Raw genomic sequence first — 13,805 nt, 5'->3', positions numbered from 1 at the left:
GCTCTTTAAATCCCCCTCTTTGCAGGAACTGTCTGTTGATGTTGCTATGACAACTGACAGTCAACCACACATCAGAACTTGGATTTGGTATGTGCTGTGTGTAAATATTTATCTGTGTGTCTCCTGCTCCAGCCCACGGCGTTGCCTCAGCAGAACTTCTCCATGCATGTGGCGGTGCCCGTGTCCAATCCTAATGCCATGTACCAGGCGGGAGGGAATCTGGGCAGCCAGGCCCTGGCAGCAGCAACAGCTTCGCTGAATGAGAGCGGGATGCTGTCCCCTCCGCAGGCCTCCGTGCACAGGAATGTCGTCTCCGGTGGAGGATCTCAGAGGCCCACCAGTGCAGGAAGTGCAGGTTAGTAAACAAGAAATAAAAATATATTTCTTCAGTGGTGAATCAAGTTCCGGTAGATGTTTTTAGTTTTTGGTTTTCACTTCCAATACTCACTCTGGCTGTGGCAGTGATAAAATGCTTTCTTAATTTAGAAGCATAAATACTGAAAGCCTGGGGAAAACGTGAATGTGATTCTCTACAGTACTACTAATTTCTTAATTCCCAGATTGTGTCATGAAGAACATATGCTGTATTAATTAGTGGGCTCTAACTATTTGTAGCTTCGTGACTATTGAAAATACTCTTGTTTTTATATTTTTTTTCCCAGATTTTCTCATATAGATCTCAGTTAGATAGATAGATAGATAGATAGATAGATAGATAGATAGATAGATAGATAGATAGATAGATAGATAGATAGATAGATAGATAGATAGATAGATAGATAGATAGATAGATAGATAGATAGATAGATAGATAGATAGATAGATAGATAGATAGATAGATAGATAGTAAGTACAGTATAATTAGGAAGCCTGGCAGACAGACGGTGGACCCTGCACCTACGTCTCAATAACACACATTACCTTGCATTCCCTGTATTTTTTCTGAGTCAGAGCTAAATGTTCATCCATCTTGTTAGCTATCAATATCACATTGCCCATTTTGATGGATTAAAGAGAAGGTTTGAACATCCCTCTTTGCTCCTTCTCTGCATCCAAAACGCCTCCGTTTCAACTTCTCTGGGATTTCTGGCTTCAGTTGTGATATTATTTCAGCTTTTCCCATGTTAATGAGCTCCTCCTTGTTGTAAACTACCCTGTTGCTATGGTTACGCATCATAACAAAATAGCAAAGTATGAAAAAATATTGCCAAAAATCTTTCTCTTTCTATATAGCATAGAGAGATATAGATATATATATAGATATAGATATTTCACTCTAAAATTCCCATCGTCACAGCTTACTTTATGAGCTTGGTGGAAAAATGATGTCAAATGAACTACTACTTGTATAACTTGTCTGACTCAGTCAATCAAAATGGCTCTCATAAGGTTTTTCTGCACTGCGCACAGAGTAAGTGCACTTAACAAGGTGTGAAATATCTCAATGAGCTTTAACCACACATTAGAACTGGCTAGCAACCCCCATGTACTAAACGGCCGTTCTTCAAAACATTTCCTCTTTGTCTTTTGCTTCTTTCACCATTTTACTGTTCTCTTTTCATTTTGCGTCACACTAACGATTCAAAAGCTGGAAAAGTACGTCTAATGAGATTTTTATAGTGAGTTTGGGTTTGAAATGTATACAAAGTTAATATTTTACCTGCCCATAATAACTCCTTTGATGTTCTCATTTGGTATAAATCCATATCAGTTGTTCCTGGAGGTCTAAGCTAATGGCTGGTCTACGTGGGGGAAAGAGCAAGGCTAGTTTGTATTGGCTTAAAGCAATTCTACTCACAAACATCACGTTTGTATTGGACTGTTATTTTCAAGGAACTCTATCATGATTTATACAAGAAAGTGAGGACACGTACCCTCAATCTTGTTCCTACTTGAAACACAAGTTGAACAGGTGAGGAATTTAGAATGAAGATAAAAACCGAAACATAAAAAATAATGCAGGATAAAAACTAGTGTTAAAACAGCATTCAGTTATAGCTCTGTAATATTTTGGCTTTTTGAAAAAGCTTTACTTTTCTTACAGAGTTAGTCTGACAGAAAATGCTCTATTTATTCTACACAGGAAGATAATGAATGTACCACCACCTCCTTTCTTCAGTTGCTCTATGAACAATTGGCAGTATAAGTAACTACCTAATTCAAGCATGACAACAATTTAAATGTTTGTAAAACAATTTTTTACTAGACTGCTATGACATTTTAGAGATTTGGGTTCTTATAAAGTAATAGCAATCCACTTTAGTCTCTACCCCTCCTTGATGGCCCATTAGGTTTAGTCCTTAGGAATAACTAATCTGTATGTATACTAAGTGAAGACACTTACAATGTAAACAATGTTATGTACTACATCTAAGATATCAACTACCTGGAGTCTTTTAACAGAATTTACGCCTTTTTAAAACTGATATAAAATCTGCTTTCCAAAAGTACACCTAAATGCTTGACAAAGGTCTTGTCAAAACTAAAATGCTACACTCATCAATTCAGCTCCTATAGGCATGCAAACTCAAACAACATGCTGATGTAGCTCTTCTTAACTATATATTTTAAAATTCCCCCCTGCCAAGAGGACACAGACACCACACTTTCATGTGCTGTGAAGATGAGCTCTGCTTGACATTCTTACGTCTGGTCTGGCATCTCCATCACATGCTCCGCTCGCTTACAGAAAGGATGCAGATGGTTAATCATATCCACTCTGTGCATCTCATTAGGTGGCATGCTGGATACCACAGACCTTTCAGTGCCAAGTGGTGCGGGCTCCAGCCCAGCGGGTAAGTCCTCCTGGAGAGATTCATTAGCTCTCTGTTCCTCTGCCCAATAGGCCTCCTGCTTAGCTCACTGGCTGGGTAGATGCATTTTATTTGAGATTGCTTCAAAACCCTTGTCACCATGTCTGATGGATCATCCATTAGCTAAATAATATTTTCATAGCATGCAAAACAAATTTTTTTTTAAAAGAATTAATAAAATTCACTTGGTTTTTGTTCCTTTGTGCTAAAACGTTTTGCTAAAAAGGTACGGCAATTAGTTGTCTTCTGACATTGCATGGAGACCTCTGTTAACAGGTGCATCTGCTTCCCCCGGAGGCCCCTATAAGGCTGTGGAAGGTGGCTAAGATGCCTAGAGCAGCATAACCCTGCAGCTATTCAGGCCATGTCATCCCACTAAGTCCTTAGTACACAATGACCGGACAGGCTGTCATGGCTGAAATGTGTTCTGTGAGTTGTTGAAGCAGGTGCAGTTAACTCTTTCCTTATGACTCAGCAGAATTTCTGGTGAAACACAACATATCCTCATAGAACAGCATGACATTCGGTAAGAATAGTTTGACATGGACGTCATCCGTTTGGAGCTATTACAGTAGGCCAATGGTTTCAAAGAGTAAATTTGATCAAAAGATGGTGTGATCGTTTTAGGTTTGGGTTCCGTATTGGGGCCAAGACCTTGTCCCTCAGGAGGCGGGGGGCGTTGTCGTCAGCATTTGGCAAAGTGCAAACATGTTGCAGCTGTTGTTTGTACCATGTTTGCAGAGGAGTCGAGGCCACAAGCAGAACAAACTGCACCGGCCCCCATGTCAGATGACCGTTCCTGACATACTTCTGATTTTTTACGAGTCACAGTCATGAGCACAGCAGAGGCGTTTCAAAAGGGACAGATGGAAGATAAATTGTGTGATATTTCTTTTCTACTCAAACGGTGTCACAACTGTCAGAAGACAATGCTCAGGAAGATTTTTTTTTTTTATTTCCAAGCACTCCTTGTTCAGTAATTACTGCTTTAATTGCTGGATTGTTTGCTAGGTGTTCAAGTGTTCTTTCTCACATGTACTGTGAGCATTATTGGCCACATTCACTGGCAAACTATTTTCTGCTACTGAATTTTCTGAAATAAGCCATCTGTTGTTCTTGTCTGTGGCAGAGATAATGGCTCATCAGCACCTTTAAAAACACAACAACTTTTCTTTGAAGTTGATTTCAAGCTATACTCTAACACAATGGTGTTCACGCCAGTTTCTATTCCTCAAAATGTGTTTTCTGTCTACAACTTGTACACATACAGTTAACCTCAAGTGCTGGTCCCCATCTGGTCTGAATGTTTAGGCGGAGATTGAAGATTTAAAAGAGCATGCAATGTACCTTTAAGCTGACCATATTATCTGATCTGGAAGAAGTACAAGCTTTTGAAATATTTGTACAAAATACGTGCATCTGCATTTAAAAGACGTGTAATGCATTTAATGTTTGTGTTAAATCTCAGTTATTCTGAGTTTTTTACACATATAAGTTTATGTGAAGTGCTTCACTTACAGTGTAATTTTAAATTGTTCTGAAAGTCAAATTAAAATAGATTTAACTTCACTTGGGCAGCTTTTGAACGTTTGTTTCTACATTAAAATACTTCACCATGTATGATTCAACATTGGCTAATGGGGTCGTGCAAGAGCAGGGCGGGGTCTATATGATGTTGCCTTTATTTTAGGAAAGTAATTTTCTTCTGTAGTGGGTTTTGATTTATCCACCTATGGTTAGTTGGATGAGTAACGTGTATTCCATCCTGATGAGTGATGCAACATTTGTTTCCCCCAGAATTATTCCTCTGAGATACAATGAAAGATCTGTGCATGGCTTATGTTAGTTGAAAGCTGTTTTTTGTTGTCCTTGATTGGCTTCCATTATTTCTTCTCATTGACAGAAACACACGTGGGTTGCTGGGCACAATAACTCACCGTGTTTTCTTTCCTTGATTTTGAAAATAAAAACCGAAGGCTTCATTTGTAAACACTGGGCCTTATGTAATACTCCACCACCACCTTCTCTTTTTTTTCTCCCATACCATGTTAATAATTCAGAACAATGATCATAAACCAAACTGCTTTCAGTGTTGACAGGTTTCAGCAGCAGAGGATTTAAGGCAGGTGAAATCTGAATAATTAAAATTGAGATGCTGGAAACAAGCTGCGTCTTAACTTGTGGTTGGTTCCGATAGCTCTTGGCTCTGAAATAACTTTGTAGTTTAGCTGTTTGTTAAGACGTGTTACATGTCTTGCGTTTGCTTGGAAATAATCATCTTGCTCAGTCCTTATCAGACATCTCGGGGCACATTCCATAGATAACATGGTCTAGTTGGAAACTTCAAGCCTAAATCAGTCTGTAAAAACACAGCAGAATGTTTGTGTTTGTCTTTTAATAAAATGAAAGACGACCGGGTGATAAACTGTCCTCAGGTTGTGATGTCAGTGCAGACAAACATCCAAAATGACTAAGATAATAATTGATCCTGGCAATATATCCTAGTAATAATGCAATAACAAAAACAACAGCCATTGTATTCATCCTGTCATTTTGGTTTTGGAGATGAACAACTTACATCATTCAAGCAAAAAATGAAAACAACCAAAACACCTCAGACACATCAAGCAGGCAGAGAACTTCTTGTGGGTATTTTGTACATTAGATCAAAATATACAAAATACATTTTGTACAAGGTTTATAGGCTGGAGTCTCATTAAAGCTTGCATTTGGGAATTTGTTGGTTGACGTTTTGCTGTTCATGTGCAGTTTTGTTGTATAAAAAGTTGAATAGCAGTACTATAATTATGTTGGTGGTTATTACAAGTCAAAACAATACATTGACATGATGTTTTCCTACAGATTAATAAAAGTATATAATATTTGCTTTACCTGTATAGTTGTTTTCTTTTCTTATCTGCACAATAAAGATGTCTAGACGAGTCACAGACCTAACCTGCTTGAGCCATGTTTTCTCATTTAATTTTGTAGCAAAGTAAAGCCTTTGAAACCGAAAAAAACAAAACAAAACAAAAAAACAACTATACAAGCTTGTTGACGTGCTTGTTTATCGTTTTGTAAAGTACACTGTAAATCTTTTATGATTTAGTAAAGTGCTACATATTTAAAGCTACATGACCTTGGAAAAGTATTTATACATCTTAAATACTGGCATGGTTCACTAACAAATATTATCATATAACTGTGGAAGGGAATGACAAGGACATGTAGTTTTAAAAATGTTTTCCAAATAAAAATGCAAAAAGTATAGAATGTATTTGTTTGTAGCCTCTTCACGCAAATCTCAGAACGACTGCCTGTGTTTTAGGGTGTCACTTTGTCCATGTAGTGAGTGACATTTTTGCCAATTCTTATTTGCAAACAAGCTTTGGCTTGCAGCACTTTCCTTGTTGAAAAACAACATCCCCACAGCATGGTGCTACCACCACCATGTAGTGCTTGAATGGTGTGTTCAGGTTAATGTGCAATTTTCTTCCATGCATGGCATTTTGCTTTTAGCTGACAAGATTTCTTATGTTTTTTTTTGTTGTTGTTTGTTTTTGTTTTTTTTTCTTCAGGGGCTTTCTGACAGAGAGTTGCAGTGGATTTTAATTGGACCAGAGTTAAGAAGCTGATTATAAAATTACATTAGTTTTCAGATTTTTATATTAAAAATATTTTACAACTATGCACTATTTAGTGTAAGTCTGTCATTTAAAATCACAGTAAAATACCCAGACGTGGTTGTACAGTTGTATTCCCCAACTATGTGGAGGAATTTGAATGGTTTGAATAATATTGTGATGCACTGTAAAAAGAGCCTGGCCTACTGAGCATGAATCATTTATAATATGGGGAGTGATGTTACAAATCACAACAATAACGTGGTTTCCAGAGCTAAAACAAACAACCCAGTAATGACGGGGACGGTGGCTCCCTCCTCCTGTAAGTCAAAATGCCTGTTCTGAAAACAGCCTATTTGTCATCCCTGTTGTCCTGTTTTCCCTCAAAAAATAACTTTATGTTTTGTGTTCAGTGCAGCCTTCTGCTGGAGTTGCTCCCTAGTTGTTATCAGATTGGTCTTTACGTGCCAAATTGCCACATTGCCTCCCATTCCTTTACATGAAATCCTATTTGCACTAACTTCTCATTCCCACAAAATGACATCCTGGCTGTTTTTAATCAGGCTTGCTATTTTTGGAGCCTTGGACATTTACCCTGCTAATTCTGTAAACACTGTTTTCTTGCAGCAGCAGCCAAGTCTTGTGTGTGATCAAAGCCAGAGCTGATGGCGATAGCTGCTTGTACACACTGTTGATTCAGCTGTGAGATACTATTGTAGGCTTCATAACTGTTTATTTGGCCATGAATTGTTGCTCTCCTTATCTGCAGTCAGCGGGGGCCATTGTTCCATTATGTATTTTACGCCCGAGCCTCTTTGTCGTGTACACACTCTGTGTTTCTGTCCGCTGAAGACAATGGACAAGTCTGCAACTTGTTGAAGTGTTAATGATCTGTTGATGTTTTGCAAGATAATGTGAGTTCTTCTTTTTGTTCTCATCGTTTTCAGAAATAAAACCACATTTCTTTGGTTGCAAAGACAAATTTCACTCAGACATTAAAAGCACAATGCCTTTAAAATCCAAGTGCACTTGAAATATGACTTATGCTTTGTTTCAGTTTTCTCAGCAGCTGGGTGCCTGGTTTCTATTAGAGAACTGCAGAGCTTTTTCAGAGGAGTCATTTAGTATTCGGCACTTGAACAACAAAATTAAAGTATTGTAGGTTTGCAAAACAGGAACAAGATATATTTTTTTTATAAGACGTGCTAAAACATGTCAGCAGTTTAAACTAAGCAGATGCAGACATTTCACAGCATTGCTACAATTTGACACATTTGGACAGTGAGTCCTTGTAACAGGGAAACTCAAAGTCACTTTCTTGTTTCAGACAGTTTTGTTAATTGTGTTGTTGTCTGTAAAGATGCACCTTAGAGATGAAACAGAGTTCTTAAGAACTGAAACTCGGAAATAAAAAAAAATTCTCAACTAGTATTTGTTTCTAAGCAAAGATGAAATTCTTCAATTTCAGCAGTTTAGTATTTGTGCAACAGAAAAAGAGTTTTGAAAAAAGGTATGAATTTATGTTATGTACAAAACAATAATAATATGGGAAATGACAAATGACTACGATCACCAAGGTGCAAACATTAAGACAAAAATCTTGCACTTTTTCTGTTGTTTGCACGACAAAACCACATAGCAGAACATTTATTCAACTGTTATAGACCCAGTTGTGTCTTTTTAGTGGTCACAGTACATTTGCCAGTGAACTGCGCTTCATCCCCAAGATGCAAAGACTTGCCTTTGATGTAATCATTCACAATAAAAAATGAAAGGCTCATCAATTTTGAAATGGACATTTTATTTTTGTAAACACGCAGGATAATTATCCGAGTCGATTAAAACTTCCCAGAGGGTTGGAAACACTTAACGCCGCATGCTGCATGCGAGCTGTGGAACAAGACGGCGTGAGAGGTTTCTCATATGGCCGGGAGTGTTGTCAGTCACAGCCCTCTGGTTTGATGATGCGTTTCTGTTGCCGTGTGTCTCTGCAGGGAACGGCTTCGTTAACCCCAGGGGCTCGCCGAGCCTCCTCAGCATGCCTAGTGGCAACGGCCTGGGTAAAGTCATGCCTACCAAGTCTCCACCGCCTCCTGGAGGGAACATGGGAATGGGGAGCCGCAAGCCAGACCTGAGGGTTGTTATCCCTCCATCGAGCAAAGGGATGATGCCCCCACTGGTGAGTGAAGAGCACACTTCCGCACACCAGTTTCATCTGCCCGAGGATCTGAGAGGCTGCATGAAAACTTTCATAGAAGAAGCATGTGCAGAATTTCCCTCCACATGTCTGTGATGTTATCATGGCACATCATGGTTTGCAAGTGAGGTTATCACCTCATTTAGGACTTTGCTTATCTGCATTAAACTTGCTACAACAACGTTCTTTGTGAAATCAACATTTTGCACTTTAGGAAACCTTCCTTTAAGATTCCTTCAGCCTTATGTCGTAAACATGTCATAACCCCTTAGAAATGAACTCTAGGTTCATACAGGGCTTTGCAAAGTTATTCATGGGCAAACACTAAGTGCTGCATAATTATGAAGTGGAAGGAAAGTGAGTCATACTTTTCAAGACATTTACAATGAAAATTTTAAAATGGGTGGCATGCATTTGTATTCAGCTCCCTAGAGTCTGTTACCTTTAAATAAAGGCACAATTGGCTTCAGAAGCCACACTTGTTTATAATGTAACCTCTGAATAAATGCAGCTTCTCTGTAAAGGTTTATTAATAAACATTAATTAACCAAATGCACAATAAAGACCAAGAAACAAACCAGGTCAACAATAAAGTTGTGGGAAATTTAAAATCATAGAATAATTATTAAAACAATATCAGTGGATATTTTAATATTTGCACATCTCAAGCGGCACTGTCTTATTTATTATCCAAAAATTGAACATATTTGAGATGGCTACAAAACTACTAAGACATGGCCGTCCTCCTAAATTGACCGGCCAGGTAACGGATAGCAGCATTGTTCAGATAAACTCTGGTGGAGCTGCATAGATCCACAGCTCAGGAATGAGAATCTATTGACATAAAACCATATTCTCTGAGCACCCAACCAATTTTGCAATACACTGTGGCAGATTTAAATACTTTAAGCACATCATCCTGATGGTAAAACTTTGTAGTGGCAGCATTCTGTTCTCTTCTGAACAGAAAACAATGAAGCTTGTCAGAATTGATGAGAAGACGGTGGGGAATAAAAAAGGGCAATTCTGGAAGAAAGGACTTCCAGCAGTACAAAGACCTTAGCCATACAGTCATAGTCATAATGTAATGGTCTAAATAAGAGCTTAATAAGAGCATTCATGCTCGTAACAGTTCCAGCTGTAATTGCGACGAACGCTGGTTCTACAAAGTAAGAACTCAATGAGTAGTTTTCAAAGGTACTGTTAAGTAGAATAGAGGGGTGAAATATTATCTAAAAGCTGACATGTTGCAAGTGCTTCAATAACGGCAAACTGTTCCTGTGAAGGAACATTCTTGCGCCTCGGATGCATCAAGAGCAGACAGGACAAATTGTTTGAGATCTGAAACAGGTTCAGTCTGGAGGTTGCTTCAGTCTTGCCTGAGCCGTAGAGGCGGTGGTAGGTGGCTGCTGTGGCAGGTCTGCAGACAGCCTGTCATTAGGCCATAATGGTATTAAATTAATCACATCTCAGTGTGACAGAGTGTAGATGAAGACTTAATCATGGGCCCAGGGTGTGAGCCAGATAATATCTTGTCGCCCTTGTCGTGTCTTCCCACAGCTATTGATTGAGGATGAGTATTAGGAGCCCTGGCCTGCTCACAGTGTGTCCCACAGCAAAGAAAAGATGGAACATGGGTTTCTTGTTTCTACTTTCAGGCTCAGAGAAGAGTCAGGGTGAACAGGAAAAAAAACACAACTATCTGTAGTTTATGATGATTGTGAGTAGATGTTAGGGAAAAGTTTGAGTTTGTATCCTGTATCAGAATAAGTTATTTCTTATTCTGCTTAAAGGTTTTAAGGCACAGCTGTTCATAAATGCTCATAAAACGTAAGATTTTGCATTGGTGGCACAACTCATCAGCAATTTTACTTTCAGTTGTGTCTCTTTTACAATAAAATCCTGATAGCTATCACCTCTACCCCCTCCTGAACACTCTGCTCCTTTTCCGTAACTCTCTTCTTTCCTTCTGTCGAGGGCAGTCGGAAGAGGAGGAAATGGATTTGGTGAGTTTGACAAATGCCTGGGCAAATGGCTGAAATGTTAACACGCTTCAAGTAATCACATGCTGATCTGAAGGCAGTGTTCAAAGAGTAGACACTTTTCCTTCAAAAAATGTAAAAGACAACAGCTTTTGTCACTGCATGCATTAAGGTTGCCCTGTGAAGAAGACTGCCTTGGCCTGTTAAATTGGCTCCTCTATTCCAAACATGTGAATATTAGTCACCAGGAGTTGGGGTGTGCAGGAGTGTGTGATAGGAAGAGGAGAACTAATGCTAATCCTTTTCACACTGCTATATTACAGTCATGGTTTGATGTCTAACAATTGAAGAGCAATGAGAAAAACATAAATCATATATTCTTTTTCCGAGGGAGAGAAGATTACATCATCCGAAATGAAATCACTCTGTGAGATACTTGGGGTTTGGTGAAGTCATCTGGCCGGATAGTGTTGGAACAATTCAAGGAAGCCATCAACTTTATGATGCAATCCGGCTTCAAACACAACCGTTGGCAGCTGCGCATATGTTTGTTATATTACACACGGAGGGTTTGTCATAGCATTGTTTTAAAAACTGCAGCGTGTCTGCTTTTGATTATTAGGCCGTGTGTGCATTTTGTAGCTCACAGCAAAGCTCACTGCATGACCGCACCGAGCTGTGTAGGTGTGTTTGTGTGGATGCATGCCAGCCACTACACTGAAAAACCACCGCAGCTCCTCTGTGCGTCACTCTGGGAATTGAAATGTGTCATTTGCGTTATCCTCTTGCAACATCTCATTCGAGTGTTATGTGAGTGTAAAAGCGATCTGTTGTCTTGCGCTGACTTTTCATGCTCTGAATGTTTATTTGATTTAACTTAGAGTGAATCTTGAGAGTGTTCTCTATCCCAATTCACTATTTTACACATTAGGATTTACCCTCATGTTTGGCATATTAGAAGAAAAAACTATAATAAGAAAAGGTGGATTTTACAGGGAATTTATAATTGTGATGTATTTAGTGAAAACATCTGCACATGTGCTTTTTAGACTAAACTTTTAGATTTTACAGGAACGTTTACAGTTTAAGAATAATATAAGTTAAGTTATTTCAGTAATTCAATTTCAAAAGTAAAAACATTGTATAGATTCATTACACTGACTGATGTAGCTGAAGCTTTATTGCTAGTAAAACTGACAGTCCACAGAGTGCTGTATCCAATAATACTAATGGAAAGTTTAGAGGAAGGAAAAATGTGGTAGAAAACATGCAAATGCAATAGGAATAACTAGAGCCTTGAAAATGTTTTGACGTAAAGCCTCTTTAGTAGTTTGGGGGAGATTTACAGAGTGTGTGCTGCACCTGGAGGCATAACTTCAAAAACGAATGCACACAGAAGTTTTCAGGGCTTTGACTGCAAAAGTCACGTCACTTGTGTTAAACTACCACAGAACCAGAGTCAACATCAGAATTGTTTTTTTTTTACCTGAGCCAAAGAAAAAAAGGACTTGGCTGTTGGTTTGTAAACCAAGTCATCTTTTCAGGTGAAAGTAAATATAGCATTTCATTTTGAAATCAAGATCCCAGAGTCTGGCATATCAGTTGAGTAGCACAGAGTCCACATTTTCACAGTCAGTGAAGATTTTGGGAGTCATGTTATCTACTGGCGTGTTTTATGAGTTCATGAGTGAATGCAGGAACTTTTGGAGCACTTCATGCTTCCACCTGCTGATTAGCTTTCTGGAGATGCAGATTTGGTTCTCCAGCAAGACTTGGCATCTGTCCACATAATGCCAGAAGTTCTGATAACTTGGCTAGTTTTCATTGTATCATTGTGTTTGAATAGCCAGCAAGATGGCCTGACATGAATCGAAGTCTCATTCTCCTTTTTGTAACAATCAAAAGGAGAATGAGAGACCAAAACTGTACAACAGCTGTATTAGCTGTACAATAGTTGAAGCTATTACTAAAGCTACCTGGGCTTCCTTAACACCTCAGACAGGACACAGGCTGCATCCATACCACACTGCATTGATCCAGTAATTTATGCAAAAGGAGCCCTGACCAAATACTGTGTCCACATACAGTACCTCACCTTACATAAACATACTGCGCAGTAGGGTGAAATTTCTGTTTCTACTGGTGTTACGTAATATCATAATTTTCTGTGAATCTTATTTTTGGAATTTATTAAGTGCGTCCCTTAATCATCAAAATAAAAAACAAACACTTGAAATATGTCATTTTGTGTGAGTTGAATTTCTACAATTCAAAATGTTCACTTTATAAAGTTAATCACTGGATTAAATTGAATTTTCTGTTATAATTTACTGAGATGGACGTTTGCTGATTATTACTTGGGGTTTTTAATTTACAATTTAAAATCCCAACATACTAACTTACACAGCTTCACTGCCACCTTGTGGTGGATAATGTCCGGTGTAAAATTAAGGAAAAAAAAAATATTTTCAAGTACTTTTTAATTTCTGTGATGAGAGTATGCTCACAGTGTTTTGTTTCTGGATTTGAACTGGTATATTTGTTGCATTTATTTTCTCCATCTTGCTTTTGTGTTCTACAGAACACCCAGAGGATAAGCAGTTCCCAGTCCACCCAGCCGCTTGCCACTCCTGTTGTGTCTGTTACCACCCCCAGCTTGCCCCCACAGGGCTTGGTCTACTCAGGCATGCCCACCGCCTACAATCCTGCTGGTGAGTCTGCACCTTCTGCCCTCATCCCTACACCGAAAGCAGCCCCCTCAGCTGGGACCGCTTGTAGTTCACGTTCCTTGTTCCTGCTATTTTTTTTTGCTAGCACACAGTTATGAAGGTGAAATGTGAGTTAGTTCTCAGTTTGTGAGTGTGTGACTGCTTTTGTTTTAACAGAGTACTCGCTGAGCAGTGCGGATATCTCCTCCCTGCAGGGCTTCAGCTCTCCCGGGCTCTCTCTGGGCTCCATGTCTGCATGGCAACAGCATCAACTAGGCCAGGCAGCACTTAATTCTTTGGTGTAAGTAACACACTTGCAAACAAAGGCACACTTTACAGACACCCTCGCATAAAAGCAACACCCACGGTGCACTGTGATATCATTCTGAATCATTCACTTACATATTCCTCCTGGCTTTAAGCACTGTTTTTAATTTTTTTTTTTTTTTTTTTGTAAACTAAAAATGAGATGTTCCTCTTGT

General features: G+C 38.9%; 1 protein-coding gene across 13 annotated transcripts in view; it reads left to right on the top strand.

The window, feature by feature from the left end:
• Positions 1–13,805, top strand: part of mef2aa (myocyte enhancer factor 2aa) — a 75,827-nt gene that overhangs the window by 57,835 nt on the left and 4,187 nt on the right. For 5 of the 13 annotated variants that reach the window (XM_028028986.1, XM_028029006.1, XM_028029016.1 and 2 more), the window contains 6 exons: positions 133–355; positions 2,736–2,795; positions 8,431–8,615; positions 10,616–10,639; positions 13,197–13,326; positions 13,501–13,624. In XM_028028986.1, coding sequence (XP_027884787.1) covers positions 133–355; positions 2,736–2,795; positions 8,431–8,615; positions 10,616–10,639; positions 13,197–13,326; positions 13,501–13,624 — 746 coding nt within the window. The remainder of the gene's footprint in view (positions 1–132; positions 356–2,735; positions 2,796–8,430; positions 8,616–10,615; positions 10,640–13,196; positions 13,327–13,500; positions 13,625–13,805) is intronic. The other 8 variants (XM_028028988.1, XM_028029023.1, XM_028029030.1 and 5 more) reach the window with 3 other exon arrangements.

This window comes from Xiphophorus couchianus, chromosome 2 (assembly GCF_001444195.1).
Source record: "Xiphophorus couchianus chromosome 2, X_couchianus-1.0, whole genome shotgun sequence".
Taxonomy (NCBI): Eukaryota; Metazoa; Chordata; class Actinopteri; order Cyprinodontiformes; family Poeciliidae; genus Xiphophorus; species Xiphophorus couchianus.
The sequence above is the reverse complement of the archived record's forward strand: the minus strand, read 5'-3'. Positions and strand labels throughout refer to the sequence as shown.